Raw genomic sequence first — 19,431 nt, forward strand, 5'->3', positions numbered from 1 at the left:
TGCTTGGCTCAGTGATAAATATGTAGACACTTCAGTAAGGGGAAGAGGTGGGAAGTGGTCACCAACCCTGAAAGATGACCTCTGAGCACACGGACACTACAGAGCATGACCCCCTGTCCCCTGGACAAAAACAAGAGGGAAGAAAAGGCGTCAGGATCAAACTCTCTTAGCCAACTCCGGTTAGTGTGTTTGTCCATCCTCTCAATGACCATTTGCAGTAGAAGGTTCAGGAGAAATAGCACATGATGTTCTTGCCTAGAGCTGGAGGAATTTGGGTGGGAAGAGTATGTGGTAGATAATATCTACAACCGGAAATGACCATCGAGCTGAAACAACTTCATTACAGCCTGGCTGCCAAGTGCTTAGAGACCTTCCTTTCACTTGCTCTACAGTGGTTTATGAACGGGAACTGACACCAAGTAAGAGAAGTGGCCAGTGTGAACTAGAGTTCGCCTAGGTGCTTCTCATTCACACAGTGAGAAGTTCTGCTTCTTCTGACATCCCTAAAACCAAATGTGGGGTGTTTTCAGACACATCTCCAATTCTCAGACACCAACTAGGTGTCCAACGATTCAATGAAATTTCTAACACCACGAACCCACAGGTGTTCACACTGGATCCCATAAATCAAAGGGACCAATCCTAAGGGATCTTGTCTCCAATGTCTCCAGTTTTGAGTCCTGACCATCTGTACTTGTAAATAACGGGCTGGGAACCAGAAGTCTCTATGACTTCCTCTGTCGGTCTTGTCAGAACATCGCACAGAACTCGGTTCCATATTCCTTATGCTTTCTCTTCTGTCATGAAGGGTAGAACCCAGGAATAGCCGAAGAAAAGAGATGTGTGGGGCAAGGTATGTGGAGGATGAAGGGTGAGGGGTGCAGCACTTCCTTGCCCTCTCTGGGCACAGCATCCATCCAGCACCTACATGAGACCACCAACCTGGGAGTTCATTGATCCCTATAGTCTAGGAGTTTTTTTTTTTTTAATGAATATTTCATCAAATGGGCACATATTGGCCATTGGTGACTGAATTCAGTATCCAGTTCTTCCCTCCTTCCTGAAGGTTAGTAAATGGGCCTGAAATTAGCCTCTGCTAATCACCTGGTTTGTTCAGCTGAATATGGGTCCATTAGACATCATGGTAGTATAAATTCATGGATGGTTGACAGGGGCTCATTAGGAATAGCAAAAGACATCAAATACTAAAATATAAACAATCTTCAAATTATGGTCCTTAAATCCCTATACTGTGAACAAGTCCCCAAAAGACTTAAATAGTAGGGTAACCAAATAGCCCAGTTTATATGGAATTTTGTGATCTTTGTGCATAGCCTCAGGTCTTGCCAGTTCTGGTGGCCAGGACTCTCAACCTCTATATTCCTTTGTTTATTTTAAAGATTTATTTATTTTATGTATATGTATATGAATACACAGTAGCTGTCTTCAGACACACCAGAAGAGTGCGTCATATCCCCATTACAGATGGTTGTGAGCCACCATGTGGTTGCTGAGAATTGAACTCAGGACCTCTGTGAGAGCGGTCAGTGCTCTTAACCACTGAGCCATCTCTCCAGCCCTACACGTCCTTTTACAAGTGCCCTTCTCTTGTGTATGTGTGAGGGAGGAGGGGATATGGAGGAGATGGTGCCCTGTGTGCATGTGGAGGTCAGAGGTCAGTGCCAAGGGTTTTCAATAAATAAGGTGGACAACCTTATTTATTTATTGAGAGTTAGTGTTCATTATTTCAGTTAGGGTGGCTGGCCAGCAAGCCTCCAAGATCCCCCTGCCTCAGTCACCCAGGGCTGAGAGGCCTGGAGATGTATGTGAGCCTCTGTGCTTGGCTTTATGTGGGTGCTAGGGATCCAAACTCAGGTCTTCATGCTTGTCCAAGAAGCACTTTACCATCTCCCCAGCACCCACCTTCTCGAGTTTTACACAAGCCATGCTGAGTACTCATCCCTAATTTTATTATGGTCTATTATTGGGGTGAAAATGCTTCAGGGAATCAAAAAGCAAGAAATAAAAATACTGGGACCAGCAGAATGGCTCAGCAAGGAAAAGCACTTGCCTTGAACTTGATGACTCCAGGACCTACATGTGGAGGGAGGGATCAACTTGCCCTTTGACATCCACATCTGTGCTGTGTGCTGTGTGTCTATGCACATACAATGAATAAATGCAAGGGCTGGAGAGAGCTCAGCATGTAGGAGCACCAGCTGCCCTTCCAGAGGGCCTGGGCTTCAGTTCCCAGCACCCACACATGGTAACTCACAAACATCTGGACATCCAGTCACAAGGGCTCTGATGCCCTTTTCTGGCCCCTAAGGGCACCAGGCATGAACATAGTACATTTAGACACATGCAAGCAAAACAGCCATACACATAAAACCTTAAAAAATAAATTCAATGACAAAAACCAATTAAATGATGGGCCAAACATTTGAATATAAACAATCTGTAAGCACATGAAAATACTTTGTTTTCCTAGAACCCAGCAGTGGGGAGGAAGAGACAGGCAGATCACTAGAATCCATTGGCCAGGCTACTCCAGGCTCAGTGAGAGACCCTGTCGCAAAACGTATAGTGGAAAAGTGATTCAGAAAGACATCTGGCAGCGGTCTCTAGCTTTCACATGTACACACCCACATGTGCATTAACTCACACACATGAACACAGACACCGCACAGTGTTAAGAAAATAGCTGTTTCTGCAGAGAGGGTGCAGTGATTAAGAGCATTAGCCGTTCCTCCAGAGGACTCAGTTTCCAGAGTCCACAAGGTGGCCCACAACTGTCTGTGACTCCAGTTCCAAGGGATCTGATCCTGTACTGGCTGGTTGTGTGTGTCAACTTGACACAAGCTGGAGTCATCAGAGAGAAAGGAGCCTCAGTTGAGGAAATGCTTCTATTAGATCTAACTGTAGGGCATTTCCTCAATTAGAGATTGATGGGGGAGGCCCAGCCCATGGTGGGTGGTGCCACCTCTGGGCTGGTGGTCCTGGGTTCTATAAGAAAGCCGGCTGAGCAAGCCATATGAAGTAAGCAGTACCCCTCCATGGCCTCTGTGTCAGCTCCTCCTTCCAGCCCTGCTTTAGTTCCTGTCTGACTTCTTCCAGTGATGGACTATGATCTGGAAGTATAAGCCCAATAAACCCTTTCCTCCCCAACTTGGTTTTTGGTCGTGGTAGTCACAGCAATAGAAACCCCGAGACACACCCTCATACATTCATACAGGTGAAACACCAATACACATAAAATATATGTAAATAAACTATTTAATAATTTTTTAAAAAAAAAGAAAAGAGCTAAGGGGCCAAAAGATGTTCAGGGTTAAGAGCACTTGCTGCTTGTGAGGCCTGGAATTCAGATCCCAGCACCCATATCAGGCAACTCACAAGTGTCTAAAACTCTAGCTCTAGGGGATCCAACCCTCTTCAGGTATTTAAGGGCACATGCAAGCACGTGACATACATCTAAATAAACAAAATCTTTTAAAATAGCTATTAAAATATACAGTAATAGCCGGGCTGTGGTGGTGCACGCCTTTAATCCCAGCACTTGGGAAGCAAAGGCAGGTGAATTTCTGAGTTTGAGTTCAGCCTGGTCTACAGAGTGAGTTCCAGGACAGCCAGGGCTACACAGAGAAACCCTGTCTTGAAAAACCAAAAAAAAAAAAAATTCAATAATATTCGAAAGACAAAAGGGTATGGAGCACAGTTACTTCCCTCAGACAGCAAGCCAATGAGGAAGGTGCAAGACTCACCCTGCCTCCTGGAGACTGATGAGAGCTGTAAATGTTAAGAGCAGACAAGCAGAGCTGGGTTTGTGGGTATATATCAAACCATTCTACCTGAAAAATTTTACCAAACAGCCTTTGCAGGTCCCTAAGAAACACCCAGAGCACTGAGGGCAAGGAGAAGGCAGAATCTATGATGTCATTATCTGACCTCTGTGACATAGGCCTTTGATGCCAGAGAGAGAGCTGCTTTCAGGGAATGAGCCCCTCAGCTCTCACTGGGGGCTGCAAAGCCTCAGTCTCTTAGAGCCTTTTACCAGCTGGCCCTACTGTTGCTGCCACTGGCTCTGATAATCCTTCTCAGCCAAGGCCAGGCTGAGGGAGAAGGATTGAGGGTTAAGTTGCTGAGGGTGACAAGAGGCCAGGGGAACCAGCATGCCAGGAAACCAGGATGCTTACAAAATCTGTAAGCATTAGGATGTAAGTGTCAGGATTAGGGCAAAATCCTGTGCCATGGAAGAGCTCTGTGTACCAGAAGAAGGACTGAAGGCACCGCTCAGACTGGAATACTGGGTCAGTCAGTTTAGGGGTCAGAGTGTGGGAATGCGGGAATATAGACTGTTTCGTGACTCTGCTTTCTCTTCCAGGTCCCCTATTTGGTGACGTGTCTTTTGAAACGGTGGAAGGCACGCGCGTTGGTAAAGCACTGCACAGTCCTCTCCAGTCCTGTCCCCATCTGGGCCCTCGCTGCTCTTTGCTGCCCGTTTCCCCTCAGCCCCTCCCTCTTTCCAGCCACAATCTCCACTTTTCTAGCCTTCTCTATAGCACCTTGCCAGATTTTCTGACCTCAAAGGTGACAAACTGCTAGTCTTTGTTGTTTTGAGACAGACTCATGGAACCCAGGCTAGCCTCGAGCTCCTTATATCCCCACAGCGATCACAGGCTTGTGCCAGCATGCCACCCTTAAGTGGTGTTGGGGATCATGCCAAGGACTTCATGCATGCTAGGCAAACAATGTACCAGCTGAACTACATCCAAAGACCTCACTTTGAGGGTCTTGAGTTCACACTGGAATTGAGTACCTGACGCAGAATCCAGAAGTGGACCAATCATCCCGACATTTTGACCTCTGTCTTTTTCTCCACAGGTCCTACAGACTGTGTCTTCCTCCTGATTCCACCCAGAGAGTTGCGGTTGTCCCTCAGCTCCCCAGGGACAGCTCTCATTCTCTGTCTCCATACATCCCCAGCGAATGGCTGAGGAAACGTGAGGAGCCAAGCTTAGATGCAGGCTCCGGACTGAGCACGCCACAGCCAGGTAGAAGAGGCTGTGTGTCCCCTTGGCCTGCTGCTGATGCCTACAGCAGAATGAGGCTGCTGCAGCCACACTGTGCACAGAAGGCAGTCTTGGCCACCAGCCACAGCTGGCTTCAGAGATCCCCACAGTGACTGTTAGGTGTTTCTAACCACTGGTCTTGTCACCCCATCCCCTTCCCTCCTGATTCAAGGCAATGTTGCCTCAAAACAAGGACCAGGTGCTGCTACAGAACGCAGCACCCCCAGAGTGTCCCCCTCAGGTCCTCTCACAGTTTGTGGACTCCCCTCCACCCAACTTAGCATTTCTTTCTCCCCATCAGACCCTCTCTTCTTCCCACTTGCCATTGCCCACCACGCAGCCATATTTTTTCTCTCTTCTGACACAGACCCACACTCCTGGGCCTCACATCTACTCTTCGGACTCAAATTCTGACTTTGCCCCTCTTCTCTACTCCTCTCGCCCAAGATCCTCTCCCTCCCCCCATTCCACGTCTCCTTCCAAGTATCAGGTCTGCCCCTCTCCCCCTCTTACCCGCTCCTCCTCTCTTTCCCAGCTACAAAGTTCCTCTCCTCACTCCTACCAGTCCTCTTCCTGCCTCCAGGACTTTCAAAGCTCCGCGATCACTTCCCCCAGCCCCACGTCACCTTCTCCAGAGATTCCGAGTACCGAGCAAGCATGGCAGGGACCTCCATCCAGAAGCATCAGGTCCTCTGGGGTAGCAGGGGAATGTGTGCCAAGCAAGGTGGACCCTGCAGAATTCAAGGACGTAGAGGCCCTCGCCCAAGCCCTGGTGGACCATGTGGGGCGCCGCAGAATTGCACAAGACCTGAAGCTAGAATTTCTGCAGCACATGTGGCTAGGCACAACCGGCCGGGCCCCAGTCCTGGAGTACCCCATATGTCTAGTGTGCCTTCAGCTCCGCACCCTGTCTTGTCCCAACCCCAAGTACAAGACTATACCCCAGCTGCTTGCCTTCCCTCAACTCCTGCCCTGTGCCCAGCCCCAGGAATCTGGGCGCCTCCGACTGGGCATTGGATTCAGTCTCCGCCTGTCTCAGCACCAGGCCAAGGCTTTGCATCTCCTGCCAAAAAAAAGTACGGAGGGAGTAGAGTCCCAGGAAGAGGCCCTCCAGAGTCAAAAGCCTGCAACCCAGACATCAGTTCAAATCGCTGGCAAATCCTTCCAGTCCGGGAGCCTCCGGTCTGTAGACCTTCAATCACCAAAACCCAGCCAGTGTTTCAGGTCTCTACTTCAGGAGACAAGACAGGCCACTGCATCCCCAAAGCCCAGGCCTTCTGTCTCAAAGAGGTCTGTGCCCCTAAAGTCTATTCTCCGAAAGTCATCATCTTAATTCCAGAGCAGCGGAGACCCTCTGGAACACCCTCTCCAAACCCCACCCTCCCTACCAGGCCTTCTCAGACCTTGGGGAGGCACAGAGACCCCTTGAAGGGCTGGCTGGCCAGAAGCCAGGTGTGTTCTCCTGCCCTGAACCCTAGGAACCCCCTGTGGAGTCTGGTCTCCCCTAGTTAATGAGACCAGAGGCACCCAAGGCCTCATTTAGCCCTCAGTGTATCCAATAAAGCCTAACCCTGAGAATCTTGTGTTTGCGTCCACTATGCCCACAGGGCAGAATCAATGGCTATGGGATAAGGCCAGTCCCACACAAGGCCGGGGGATGGAAGGATGAAGGACACCAAATGCTACGTACTTGAGTCCACTCTAGTACCTGATGCTTAGAGACCTCTACAAGGCTCTTCTCATGTTTAATTCAAGTCCGTGGACACATAATTGGAATCAAAGATTAGGCCAATAGGTCTATTTCTCCAGGGACAGCCCGGGTTGACTAGGACGCAGTGGCTCATTGTCCTCACAGGGAAGGACATTGCTAGCAACTCATTCTAGGAGAGCACAAGTATCATGTACAGCACACGTACAGACCAGAAACTAGAAGGCTCCTTCAGAAACTAGAGAGATGCTGTCTCAGCACCCACTGGGCAGCTCACAATTGTAACTCTAGTTCCAGGGGATCCAATGCCCTCTTCTGTCTTCAGTGGGGACACACACACACAAGAGAGAGAGGGGGGGGAGGGGAGGGGAGGGGAGGGGAGAGGAGAAGAGAAGAGAGGAGAAGAGAAGAGAGGTGGGAGGGAGGAGGAGAGGGAGAGGAGAGGAGAGTAGAGAAGAGGCGAGGGGAGGGGAGGGGAGGGGAGGGGAGGGAAGGGGAGGGGACGGGACTACCCACAGCGCTTAGAAACACCTATCAGGAAGCCACCCATAACTTTTGTGTTCCAGAAGAGGACGTCAAGCCCTAAGAAAGAGTCCAATTAGCCACGGAGAATGCTTTCAAAGTGGGAACTGGTTTCTTCATATTAGGATATTAGGAAGCAGTGAATCTATTTTAGTGTCTGTCCTCACCGTGATCCGGGAGAAACCACTTCCTCCCGGGAGTGACACATAAAGGACCTGCTTGTACGAGTCTTTGAATCTCTCAAGTTGGGACTGTCCCAGTCCGAGAACTTTTTAATTCAAGATTTACTGGCCTTCAGTATGTCTTCCAGTCCCACCTCTCACGCCCCACACAAAGATGGCAGCTTCGCCGTCATTCGAGGTTAGGAACCCGATCCGATGGTAGGATTCCGTGACAGCGCGTCCCGCTAGTGCTGACGCGGACTGGCGTCCTGCGCTTGCGTAGAGAGAACCCGGAGCGCTGCGCGTGCGCACTGAACGCCTGCGCGACCCAGGCAGTTTCGCGAGCGCAGGTCGGCTACCTACCTGCGGTGGTTTGAGTGGTGGCAAGTCCACAGTGCTGAGAGGGGTCGGCAGTCTTCCGGGAAACTAGAGCACCAAGTTCCGCAGCTTTCGGAGGCGCGGCGCGGCGCGGCATGCCGTGGGTTCCACGGGGCTGGCAGTGAACGCGTGCGGGATGGGCCGGCGCCGGGGTGTGGAGCTCTACCGGGCCCCGTTCCCGTTGTATGCGCTTCGGATAGACCCCAAGACTGGGTTGCTCATCGCTGCGGGCGGAGGAGGAGCTGCTAAGACCGGCATAAAGAATGGCGTGGTGAGAACGCAGGGCCACTGGGAACAGGTTATACCGTGGCCCAGGGCGATTCCAGGGTGGCCGGGGGGATGCAGAGGCGAGCCGTACCGCTGCTTTAGACCCTGCCCATTTCTAATGGGAACACCCCGCATTACCGCTCGGGTGCTGGTTTCACCTGAGTAGACCGGTTGAGACATCCAAAATTAGACTGAAAGCTGTGCAGGTCTGCGAAGGCTGGACTGTCTATCCACGCCGGATTATGGGAGCTGGTCCGGGGTTCTTACTCTGGCCTTTTCCAGGAAGGCACATTGTCTTGTCTGTCTTCAAACAGCTGGAGACTGAATTCTTTACTTTCTGTAAACTGGACCTAGTAATCTAAGCCCTGATTGCTGTAACGACTTGGGAAGCTCCAGTAAGAGAATAAAGCGCCAAGCAACAGCAGCAACAACCAAAGAAACACAAACAAAACAAACAAAAAACATGAGCTGGAGGTGCGGGAAGCAAAGGTTGCAACTGAGACTAGGACTTAGTGTGACTTCCGGGCTGGCCTGAACTTTGCTCACTTTGGTTCCCTCACAGCATTTTCTGCAGCTAGAGCAGATCAACGGGTGCCTGAGCGCCTCCTTGCTGCACTCTCATGACACAGAGACACGGGCCACTATGAATTTGGCACTAGCCGGTGACATCCTTGCTGCTGGACAGGATGCCCATTGTCAGCTTCTTCGTTTCCAGGTCCATCAACAGAAGGGCAATAAAGCAGAGAAGTCAGGTGAGAAGCTTTGGAAAAAGTCGCTCTAAATCTTGTTGATTTTTTTGTTTGTTTGTTTGGTTGGTTGGTTGGTTTGGTTTGGTTTTTGTTTTTTTTTTAAAGATTTATTTATTTATTTATTTGAGTACACCATTGTTCTCTTTGGGTTTTGTTTTTTTAAAGATTTGTTTGTTTGTTTGTTTGTTTATTTGAATACACCATTGTTCTCTTGGGACACACCAGAAGAGGGCATCAGACCCCATTACAGATGGTTGTGAGCCACCATGTGGTTGCTGGGAGTTGAACTGAGGACCTCTGGAAGAACAGTTGCTGCGCCATCTCTCCAGCCCCTAAATCTTGGTCTCTAAAAAAAAATTAGATGTGGAAGGTGGTAGCATTGAAGTCTGAACTTGGATCAGTAGAGGACTGGTACTAGTTAATACAGATGCCCAGGTTCAGCTGAGGGTGGTGGTGCACACCTGTAGTCTCAGTGCTTAAGAATGGAGGCAAGAATATTTAAGGCTAGCCTGGGTTACCTAGCAAATCCCTGTCTTAAAAAACAACAACAAAGAAGTCTGGATCCTGGCAAATTGTTTGTGTTGCAGGTTCCAAGGAGCAGGGACCTCGACAGAGGAAAGGGACTGCTCCAGTAGAGAAGAAATCAGGAGCAGAAGTTCACCCGGAAGGAGTTGAACTTAGAGTAAAGAATTTGGAGGCCGTACAGACAGACTTCAGCAATGAACCACTGCAGAAAGTTGTGTGCTTCAACCATGATAAGACCCTGCTTGCCACTGGAGGAACTGACGGTCATGTTCGTGTCTGGAAGGTGTGGTTTTAGGGGAATGAATGTCAGTTGTAATAACAACAAAATTGGGAGAATCTGAATATGCATTCTGTGAAATTTATGAGTGGCCACTGGGGTAGGAGGGGTGGGGATGGCAGTGTTCTCACTGTCTGGTCTGTAACTGTGATACTGTCTTGGCTATAGGTACCTAGCCTGGAGAAAGTTCTGGAGTTCAAAGCACATGAAGGGGAGATTGGAGATTTGGCTTTGGGTCCTGATGGCAAGGTAAGGAGGTAGGGGTGTGGGGTGCTGGTGCAGAAAGGGGGAGCCTATTGTGTTACTTGCCCAGTGTGTAGATGTCCTAACTGTCCATCTTTGGGATCTTTACTCCGCCCCAGTTGGTTACTGTGGGCTGGGACTTTAAGGCCTCCGTGTGGCAGAAGGATCAACTGGTGACACAGCTACAGTGGCAAGAGAATGGACCCGCCTCTTCTAACACACCGTACCGCTACCAGGCCTGCAGGTGTGCAGGTCACAGGGTGGCTGGCAGGCACACCTCAGCTGGGGAATGGGAGAAGAGAGAAGGAACTGGGGGTGGCTGGAGCCTTGTTGGAGGTTGTTCCAGGTGTGACCAGGATGAAGGGGACAAACCTGAGAGCTGACAGGAACTGAAAGCCTTTTGCCTGTCCTCCAGGTTTGGGCAGGTTCCAGATCAGCCCGGTGGGCTGCGACTCTTCACAGTACAGATACCCCACAAGCGCCTACGTCAGCCCCCGCCTTGCTACCTCACAGCCTGGGACAGTTCCACCTTCTTGCCTCTTCGGACCAGGTCCTGTGGCCATGAAGTCATTTCCTGCCTCAGTGTCAGGTGTGAAGTCCTTCTGCTTGGTTAGATGGTGGGCACTTGAGGGAGCTCGGGAATGAGTCCTGACTCAGTCTCTAAGGACCATTGTTGGGGGAGAGGGTTTCTGCACAAGCTTCCAGAACAATGAATCCTCTGTTGTATGTTACAGTGAATCGGGTACCTTCCTAGGCCTAGGCACGGTCACTGGCTCTGTCGCCATCTACATAGCTTTCTCTCTCCAGGTAATGATAGCGGTTGGCACAACCCATGGGAGGGTTCCAAGCTCACTCTGCCCTGATTACACAGGAAGGATGTGGCCCAGGCCACAGGGGAAGCCTGTTAGGACTGTGGAACATGTTTTCCCGAAGGCAGCCTCCAACTCGGCTTTCCTCACTGCTTTCCCCCCAGCGCCTGTATTATGTGAAGGAGGCCCATGGCATTGTGGTGACAGATGTGACCTTTCTACCTGAGAAGGGTTGTGGGCCAAAGCTTCTTGGGCCCCATGAAACTGCTCTTTTCTCTGTGGCTGTGGATAGTCGTTGCCAGTTGCACCTGCTGCCCTCACGACGTGAGTTGTTGTCGTTGTTGTGTGTGTGTGTCTGTGGTGGGGAGGGTACCACTTCATCTTTAGCTATAGCAAACATTGTCCCCGAGAAAATAGACTGTTTTTACCCATCCATCTGCCCCTCCTTGAATGAAAGCGGTTAAGGGTTCTGGTTTAAAGCTCCAAAGTGTCTTTGCCCACTCACCTCTTCCCTCGCCCCGCCCACAGGGAGTGTTCCTATATGGCTCCTGCTCGTGCTGTGTGTCGGCCTTATTATTGTAACCATCCTGCTGCTCCAGAGTGCCTTCCCAGGTTTTCTTTAAGCTCCTGACCGATGGGAATCAGCCTTGGACAGTGCCACCTTCCAGAGCAGAATCATGGAGCCCAACGGCTGAAGCTGCTTCTGATGCGACTGATGGGTACTGCTGGTCCCTCAGCCAAAACTTGCCGGTGGCCTCCCCATCACTCTGGGTCTTGGGAGCCCTGCTTTCACCTGTGGACCCATTTAGGACAGTGTGGTCTGAAGCTCAGGCCACACTGCCTGCCTCATTCCCTCTGCCTCCCAGGGCACCAGAGTTGAGCTCTTCTTTTACTAGAAATATGTGAAGATGCCCAAGAGCCTGGAGGCATGGCCATCCTTCTTACAGAAACTGGGCCTCCCCTTCCAGCCTTCACACAAGGTCCTCAGCTTTGTTGAGACAGAGTCTGCACTGGCACTTGCTGTTAAGGCAGGAAGACGCAGGTAGCGGTGATCTGTGGCTCCTGTGGGTAGTACCAAGCCAGTCAGGCCAGATACACAGTGAGTTCCTGAATGGTCTACTGCAGCCTGAGGAAAGGGAAAGTGAACCTCGGCTCGCTAGGCAGGAAGAGTTGATATTTAATAAAGAGAGAAAGATTGGACCGAGACCCCAGCTGTCCTCTTGTCAGCTCTTTACATCTCCAGGAGTGAGTGTTCCCAGGTCAGGCAGCTCTACCGAGTGCTGGAAGATGGCTCGGGCATACTGATGTAGCACTCGGTTCATGTAACAGTGTTGCCAGGGCAGCAGCCCTTCCAGGAAGCCGATGTGGCCACCCCGAGCTGTGATGAGCAGAGCCACATAGGGAGACTTCTGGGCAGCCTGCAGAGGGAAGGCTGGGAGGGAGTCAGGGAGGTCAGAAAGCTGCCCTCGAATGAGAACCCAGGCTATCCCTCAGTACAACCCACATCCGTGGCTCAGCCATGGGGTCAGGACCTTGTTGCAGCCACTCACCATGGATGGGGGAGAAAGGATCATCTGCTGCATTGAGGCAGAGGACAGGGGTGTGGATGGCGTCTACCTTGGTTCTTGGGCTTGAGGCTTGGTAATAAGCCGCACAGTCTTTATACCCAAAAGCCACAGATGTGTATCGCTCGTCCAGCTGGCGGATTGTGCGGGCCTGTGTGGTAGAGGCATGCTAGGCCGTAGGTATTAGAAAGTAGGAGACCAACACTGGGGTGAGGGGGTGACTGAAAGATACCTTTATCGCAAAGTCTACATCCAACACCTTTTCAATTGTCTTTCTGTTCCTGGAAAAGAATACATCAGGGTTTGTCTGGACTCCTGCACCTGAACCCAGAGCTCACAGCTTCTGTCTTCTTACCTCCTCAAGAAAGCCCAGATTGGAATGGACCCAAGCCCTGGCAAAGCCTGCTGTCTGCTATCCTACCTGGCCACAAGCTGGCAGAGTCCAGCAGTGAGGGGCTGATTGAAGAGCAGTGAGTTGAGTGGGGTCTCCAAGGAGTCAACGGTCTCAAAGGAATCCCAACATGCAGACATGGTCAATCCGGCAACCAGGCCTCCGGCCTTCCCGGTCCGTGCCAGGTAGTTAAGCACCAGTATCCTGTAAAATTGGAGGCAGGCCATGAAAAGTGTTGTCATGGGAACGCTGGGACAGAAGAGGAGGGAAAACACAAGATGAACAACCGGGTCTTTGGAATCAGCCCAGGCAACTATTACCCTCCAAAAGAGATGCCCACAGCCAGCAGTGGAGCTTGGGAGTAGCGGCGCTTTATGTGCTTCACAACTGTTTCTAGATCTTCAGTGTTGCTGGCACAGTAAGCCCTGTGAGTCTGAGGGCAAATGGGTCATTGGCTAGGGAGGGAGGCCTTTGCCAGAAGGCAGCCAAATGGAAGGGCTCAGGAAGTCGTGAGGAAGGGTAGGGTAGGTAAGTAGGTAGAGCCCTAGGGCCAGTGGTCTCTAAAGGAAACAGGTACAGGGCCACCGCAGAGGAGGAGGGTACTCACCAGCAGCTCTTCCCCTCGGCATCCACGGTTATTAAACACAACGGCCCTGGGGCAACACAGGTGTGTGAGCCAACCCTCCCAAGAAGACCCTCCCCTTGGGTAGTCTTCAGAAAGGCCCCTGTCAAAGAGTACCATGTCAGGGTCCAGTCAGTTTTCCCTTGCCAAGCTCTGTACCTCATCCTTACCTATAGCCATCCTTCAGAGCTTGGTCCACTAGGTGTAAGATGTACAGTTCCTGGCTACTGCCACTGATGCCGGGAAGCAGCAGTACTATGGGCTGGGTGGTAGGTTCTGGGTAGTGACTGCTGTTAGGCTGCTCAGCCCAGTCTAGAAGGAACTGGCCTCCATCTGAGGTCTGGAGGACTTCACTGGGGTTTAGGAAAGATTGCAATACATAGATGCTATTAGGAGTTGCACTTTGGAGCTCTACCCTCTGACTCACCCACAAGCTCTGCTGCTTTGTCATAGGTATCACTTGAAGGCACATTTCATTTAAAACAGTAGGGTGACCAGCTAGTGTAGACAGATGAATGATTAACCTTGTGCGAGTGCAAGTAAAGACCCTTCCATATACCCAGTCTTACGCTTTGAGGCAAAGATTGCCTTCATTTAAAGAGGAGGATCAGTTTCCCTTGGATACTTGCAGCTTTGTGTTCCTGGTTCTGACTCTTCTTACCTCCGGTAAGGAACCACAGGCTGAGACTGCAGGAGGACTCGAAAGATGGTTTGCAGCCGTCCCTCAAAGCACCACAGTGTGGGGTAGAAAGTCTCCACAGTGACTGGACAGTGTTGCTCCAGGAAGGCCAGAAACTGGGGCCCAGCCACAAGACGAGGCCTCTATAATCACACAACACAATTGGCCTCTTTTTTTCTTGTCCCAGACACTGGAGGGTAAGTGATCCCTTCCCCAGAATCCAGCCTTAAGGATACTGCTTTGCCACAACAAAGTACCCAGCACAGCTCAGAATAGAGTGGCAGAGTCACTGGTGTCATATGGTGCCCCCCAAAACCTCAGTCCTAAGGTGTAGCCTCCAGAACTGACCCTGAAGGCAGATCTGCAGCAGTTGATTAGGTGCTGACTCTGCCTGTCCCCTCCTCAAACCCATTTGTGCTAGAACAGACAGCATGAGCTGCTCAGTTGATCCCCTAAGAAGTAAGGCCTGTGCTCCTCTGGCAGGTTTGTTGGAGTCTTTGTCTGATTTGGTTTTATTTTTAATGATGTGCCTCTCCTTGTGAGCACAACCACACAGGTCAGATCTTGCCTGTGGGGTCCAGAAGAAGTGCTAGTTCCTCTAGAGCTGGAGTTACAGGTAGCTGAGAGCCACAGCACAGATGCTGGAAACAAACTGATCCGCAGGGACAGCAGTACATGCTCTTCAGGGCTGAGACATCTGCCCAGCCTCTGTGCTAGGCTGTGTCACCATGGTGTGCTGGTTGGGATTCTTGACCAGGTGAAGAGACCTCTGCCATTCAGTCTGACCTTTGCATTGTAGCAGCGTTGTTCAAATGCATCGCCCTGAAGCTTGCTCTGGTCACTCTGGCTCCTCCTGTACCCCACTGTTCTTAGCACCCCATTGTCTACATATTTCTACCGTTCTCTAATGTGTGTTCTCAGTGACGAAGGGCTTCTTTTACAGGGGCGCCTCATATTCTCCTGTGGAGCTACAGGAGGAAGCATCCTGACATGAACAACTCTTTCCTTTCCTCATGCCAACTAGAGAAAAGGGCACGGTGGTGGGACAATAGGGACAAACAAGGTCAATGGGCACCAAGCCCTGACTCTCAGCCTCTGTGCTTGGTTCTGCATAGCCATGAAGTAAGTGAGCTGGCCTAGCGTCATAGACTTAAGGACACTGCTGAACAAAGTCGGAGGACGCCGACCTAAGACCAGAATGGAAGAGTTGTGTTGGCACACAGTAGCTCAGTGGTAACCCCAGGACGATCTCCAACATTGGAGAAGTAAAAAAAATTTTTTTAAATCATAAGTTGCACTTGGAAGAAACTTAAAATCAGATCCTGTTCTATCTTACAGCTATGCTATTCAGAAGGGATAGGCAAATGATCCACTAACAAGGCCCAGTTTATACTGTGACTTGGACCCTGGTCCTTAAATCCTAAAATAACAACAATGAAATCACTGTGCTATAATGCAGACAAATCCCAACCTTATTCGATAAGATAGAAGTAAAGAAATTATGACCATAGGACAGAGCAAACAAGAGCAAAGCAGAATTAATAATTATGGTGTCAACAATAATAACTTGTAAGTAAAATTTATTGAATGCTTATTGCATTCCAGATATGTTAAGTAAGCATTTTATGTGATTTTAAACATTTTAGATTTTACTATTTATATTCTAGATTTATTTTTATTTAATGTGTGGGAGTATTGGCCTACAGTATGTTTGTGCACCACCCATATTGACCTGAAAGCCAGAGAGGGTGTTACAGACAGGTGAACTGGAAGTGCCGTGTAGCTGTTGGGAACAGAATCTGGGTGCCTTCAAGCATTCAGCTACCTCTTTACTCCCAGTTTACATTACCTCTATCTACAAGTGGGCTTCTCTGGAACAGGCCCCATGACCCCACTGTATGGGCACAGGTCTTGTTATGTTACCTGTAGGCTCAAAACTCTTGGGCTCAAGTGACCCTCCTGTTTCAGCCTTCCCAGTAGCCAGGAGGAAACATTTAACTCCTATAGATCTTTTATAACCAGTTGAATCAATAGCTTTCTTGTTAGACTCAGTTAAGAAGATAAAAACCTTAGCTTTCCTGGATGAGTAGATTGTTTATTTTATCTACATTCCAGTTTGATCAAATAGATCAAAAACAACCTGTTAAGACTTTTCAGTACTGTATACACAAAGAGTCTAGAGCTTAGGACAGGACTGAGTGTAGAGAATTATCCATCTGTCCTAAGCTCGGCAGGAATCTCAGCCAGTCCTCAAGAGAGAGGAGGCCCTGCTAAGCTGTCGGACTGGTGCCAGTACCACACAGGCATCCGTTCCACTATTCTGTGCAGCTAGCGAACATGATCTACATATTTTAGTTAGACCACCTAAAATAAAGGCAAAGCAGAAAGCCCGCGCCTCTGACACTTGAGGATACCCTCCACTCCACCTTTATTCAAAGGTCAGTCAATAGAATAGGGGAGTACCCTTCCTGTGCTCAAAAACCCAGCTGGGGGTGGGGGGAAGGAAGATTCCAAGAATCTAAACGAGGCAGAACCGGCTCTCCAATAGGTCGTAATAGCAAAATTCACTTGGTGCCACAGAACCAGCTACTCAAGCTTTTAGAAAGGGCTCGTGCCCAGGCTGGAGACTACCCCCATACACTCTAGTACCCCAAGCTCGCCAGCCATAGCCCGGCCCTCACCCACCTGGGGCACACATGCCCAGTAGTAGCCCAAATAGAAAGCAACGCCAATAGCTAAGAGCAGAGAGATGGTGTCTGACCAGGTGCCGTTTTGCGGGCTCAAAGAGGAACTCAGCATCTTGGTAATATGAGGGTCTTCCATTTCCCAGGCTCCCGGCTGCCTCTAGCTCCTGAACTTTGACTCTTCCGCTTGCGGTTTGTCGTGCACCCGCCTCTTGCAAGCCATTGGTAGGCCTCTGCAGGTCCCACCCGCCATCGGCCCCGCCCACAGCCAGTCTGGAGGCGAGGGGCGGAGTCTGGCTGTCAGCCGAACCTCTCAAGCCCAGCAGCAGTCACCCACACTCCTCCACTACTCCTGCTTCCTCTTAGTGGTGAAAAGCACTGAAGCCCTAGGGCAGGCTGCGCCCCCACAGCTGCCATCTTGGTGCGCGCCATCTCTGGATGGCGAAGGCTGAATCAGGCACCCTGGGAAGGTTCACCAGCCACTCCTGTGGGTCAGTCACAGAGTACAGCCATTCACTGTGACCCTCACACACTGGGCACAAGCACTGCCCAACAAACTGATACATACTCAGGTTTCAGCTGCTCAGTGGTGACATTCTACTCCCTAGGTTAAATGTCTCTACGTGCGTGGTCTCTTACAATCCCCACCAACAGAAAGGGCGCAACAGATGATTTGTTCATCAGCTATGTAGCAGGCATTGGACATAAACGCCCCTGGGACCCTGTTCCTGTTTTCGTCTGGGTACTTGAATAGTGACTGCAATAGAGCCTTGGCTTCCCACAGAATCGGTAGACTAGAACCATCTGGGAAGTTGTACAGCTCCTGGTCCAGCCAAGGCACGGATATATCAACATATGTAATGCAAAAACCTCTCTATGAGATCTGAATGTTCCCCGAGCCCGAACTCTTAGGACAGAAAAAGGGAGTACTAGTACTCTCTGCTGCTATTTGGGGGCAGGCGAGAATGATGCCCAGACTTTCAATGACGGAAAATGAGTAGGAGTTTCCCAGGCAAGTGGGAGGAAGAGGGCTAGCTCCAGGGTAAGTGAAAATGTGGAGTTAGGGGCTTTCTTACAGAAGCCAAAAAGAGATGTGTGGCTGAGTGTGTGGGTGATCAAGGAGAAGGTGCTGAACAGCTTCCTGAGAGCAGAGAAAACCCATCAAAGGGCTCTGGAAGAGACGAGAAAGAGAGAGAGAGCAAGCACTTTCAGAAGGAACCCCCAGGCTGCTTAGGGAAGGAGGAGGAGAAAGAAGTTAAGGGGCCAATTGGACACTGTTAAGAGCACTGGGGGCACAGAAAGCAGCTGGCTCTACTGGGCCACCGCCAAGGAGAGGAATGAAGATCTTAAGGATAGAAGGCTGACTTGGCAGGACTCTTCAGCATCAGGGTGAAGCTGAGCCAGAGGAGGAACAGGGATGACCCTCAGGTTCCAGACTGCACAAATATAGGTGTGTCTGTCTATCCCTAGGGTGGGAGACCACAGGAGGAAAAGGCTAGAAGAGGAAGATAATGCATTCAATCTCAGACAAGTTAGACGAGAATGCTGGTACGTGTTCTGTTTTCTTAGACTCTGTACCTTTCTATCTGTGTCTATTAGTCAGGAGCCCAAGTTGGTGGCCCAGGTTATTTACATCGCCCCTGAAACCCAAAGTCCACTTCTCAACAACTAAGGACAGCCTCTGCGCCCCAGAGCCCTGTCGAACTGAGTTATTGAATCTGGCTGATCCTAGCCCTGCCCCTGCCTTGTCTTTCCCTCAGAAAAAGACTACAGACTGTGCCTGCCCTTTACTCCTGTCTGGCTTCTAAAAGACATTGGTGCTTACCCCTTGGGACTATGCAAAACTTTTATTGACTTTCTGTCTCCAAGGTAACTGAAAATCATACATTTTCCTTAAAAGCATTGACCCCTTCAGTGCCAGCACCCAACCACAAACACAGACCCAAGCACTTATCAGTAGTATATTCAATTACTGAGGGCTAGCGGTTTTTAGACTGCATTTAAATATCTTGGACTCATTTCCATTTAGTTGGAGTGGGTTTGGTTTGGTTTGGTTGGTTTTGTTTGTAGGGACAGGGTTTCTCTGTGTAGCTGTGGCTGTCCTGAAACTCACTCTTGTAAACCAGGCTGGCCTCAAACTCAACTCACAGAAATCTGCCTGCCTCTGCTTCCAAACTGCTGGAATTAAAGGCAAGTGCCACCACGGCCTGGCTTGTTCTACTTTTGAGACAGGGCTTCAGTGTGTATCCCTGACTGGCCCAGTAACTGCTATGTAAACCAGGCTGACCTTGAACTTGAAGTGATTCTCCTGTCTCTGCCTAAGTGCTGGGGTTACAAGTGTAAACCATTATGCTGGTATCATCAGCCTTTAGATGATAAATTCATTTGTTGAGTTGGTTTTACAAAGTGTTACTAACTGGACGTTCTGATGGAAATATATTCTCACAGTCCAGACACAAGAATCAAAGGGTCATCAGAGTTATTTCCTTGAAGATCTATGTGTTCATCTCGCATAGCCTCTGATGGTTTGTTGGTGATTGTCAGCAGTATTCACAGGCACTCTGTCTTCATGTGGTGATCTATAACAAACTACCACAGAGCGGACAATTTTTAAAGATTAATTTTTGTTGTGTCTTTGCATGTGTTTGTATGTTCGTCCATGTTTGTGTGTTGGAGTGCGTGTGAGTACGGGTGTCTGAGGAGGTTAGAGGAGGGCATTGGCTCTCCCAGAGATGCAATTATAGGCAGTGTGAGCCAGCTGACATGGGTGCTGGGATCC

At 50.0% G+C, this 19,431-nt stretch overlaps 4 protein-coding genes across 11 annotated transcripts in view; 2 read left to right on the forward strand and 2 right to left on the reverse strand.

Moving 5' to 3' along the window:
* Prr30 (proline rich 30) overlaps nt 1–6,648 on the forward strand; it is a 59,364-nt gene extending 52,716 nt beyond the window's left edge. For 4 of the 5 annotated variants that reach the window (XR_013113237.1, XR_013113247.1, XR_013113256.1 and 1 more), the window contains 2 exons: nt 4,385–4,435; nt 4,885–6,648. Coding sequence is in view for 1 of the 5 variants with exons in the window: in XM_076942177.1 (XP_076798292.1) it covers nt 5,248–6,405 (1,158 nt within the window). In the remaining 4 variants the exon portion in view is untranslated. Of the gene's footprint in view, nt 1–4,343; nt 4,436–4,884 lie in introns of those variants that run through there. The other variant, XM_076942177.1, reaches the window with a different exon arrangement.
* The window catches only part of Tcf23 (transcription factor 23), a 20,500-nt gene extending 12,542 nt beyond the window's left edge, over nt 1–7,958 (reverse strand). Inside the window, exon 1 of the mRNA XM_076942176.1 lies at nt 7,827–7,958. Within this exon, the coding sequence (XP_076798291.1) occupies nt 7,827–7,938 (112 nt within the window). The 5' untranslated portion in view covers nt 7,939–7,958. The remainder of the gene's footprint in view (nt 1–7,826) is intronic.
* Nucleotides 7,742–11,917, forward strand: Preb (prolactin regulatory element binding). 3 transcript variants are annotated; one of them, XM_034514210.2, is made up of 9 exons: nt 7,742–8,112; nt 8,671–8,860; nt 9,445–9,665; nt 9,828–9,908; nt 10,022–10,146; nt 10,318–10,491; nt 10,637–10,709; nt 10,876–11,035; nt 11,240–11,917. In XM_034514210.2, the coding sequence occupies exons 1-9, from the start codon at nt 7,978–7,980 to the stop codon at nt 11,332–11,334; spliced, it is 1,254 nt and encodes a 417-aa protein (XP_034370101.1). In that variant the 5' UTR covers nt 7,742–7,977; the 3' UTR covers nt 11,335–11,917. The 3 variants fall into 3 exon arrangements, with proteins under 3 accessions (XP_034370101.1, XP_076798290.1, XP_034370102.1); XM_034514211.2 differs by lacking the exon at nt 10,876–11,035 and having other exon boundaries at nt 7,762–8,112; XM_076942175.1 differs by lacking the exons at nt 10,637–10,709; nt 10,876–11,035 and having other exon boundaries at nt 7,757–8,112; nt 10,022–10,238.
* Nucleotides 11,869–16,851, reverse strand: Abhd1 (abhydrolase domain containing 1). Of its 2 annotated transcripts, none has more exons than XM_076942173.1 (9): nt 16,654–16,851; nt 13,951–14,111; nt 13,460–13,642; nt 13,275–13,320; nt 12,988–13,100; nt 12,698–12,871; nt 12,509–12,557; nt 12,262–12,445; nt 11,869–12,143 (listed from the first exon to the last, which is right to left on the reverse strand). In XM_076942173.1, the coding sequence occupies exons 1-9, from the start codon at nt 16,789–16,791 to the stop codon at nt 11,935–11,937; spliced, it is 1,257 nt and encodes a 418-aa protein (XP_076798288.1). In that variant the 5' UTR covers nt 16,792–16,851; the 3' UTR covers nt 11,869–11,934. The 2 variants fall into 2 exon arrangements, with proteins under 2 accessions (XP_076798288.1, XP_034370103.1); XM_034514212.2 differs by having other exon boundaries at nt 12,262–12,427; nt 16,654–16,849.
* Between the last annotated feature and the right edge of the window lie 2,580 nt (nt 16,852–19,431).

The sequence above is a fragment of the Arvicanthis niloticus genome, chromosome 11, assembly GCF_011762505.2.
Source record: "Arvicanthis niloticus isolate mArvNil1 chromosome 11, mArvNil1.pat.X, whole genome shotgun sequence".
Classification (NCBI taxonomy): domain Eukaryota; kingdom Metazoa; phylum Chordata; class Mammalia; order Rodentia; family Muridae; genus Arvicanthis; species Arvicanthis niloticus.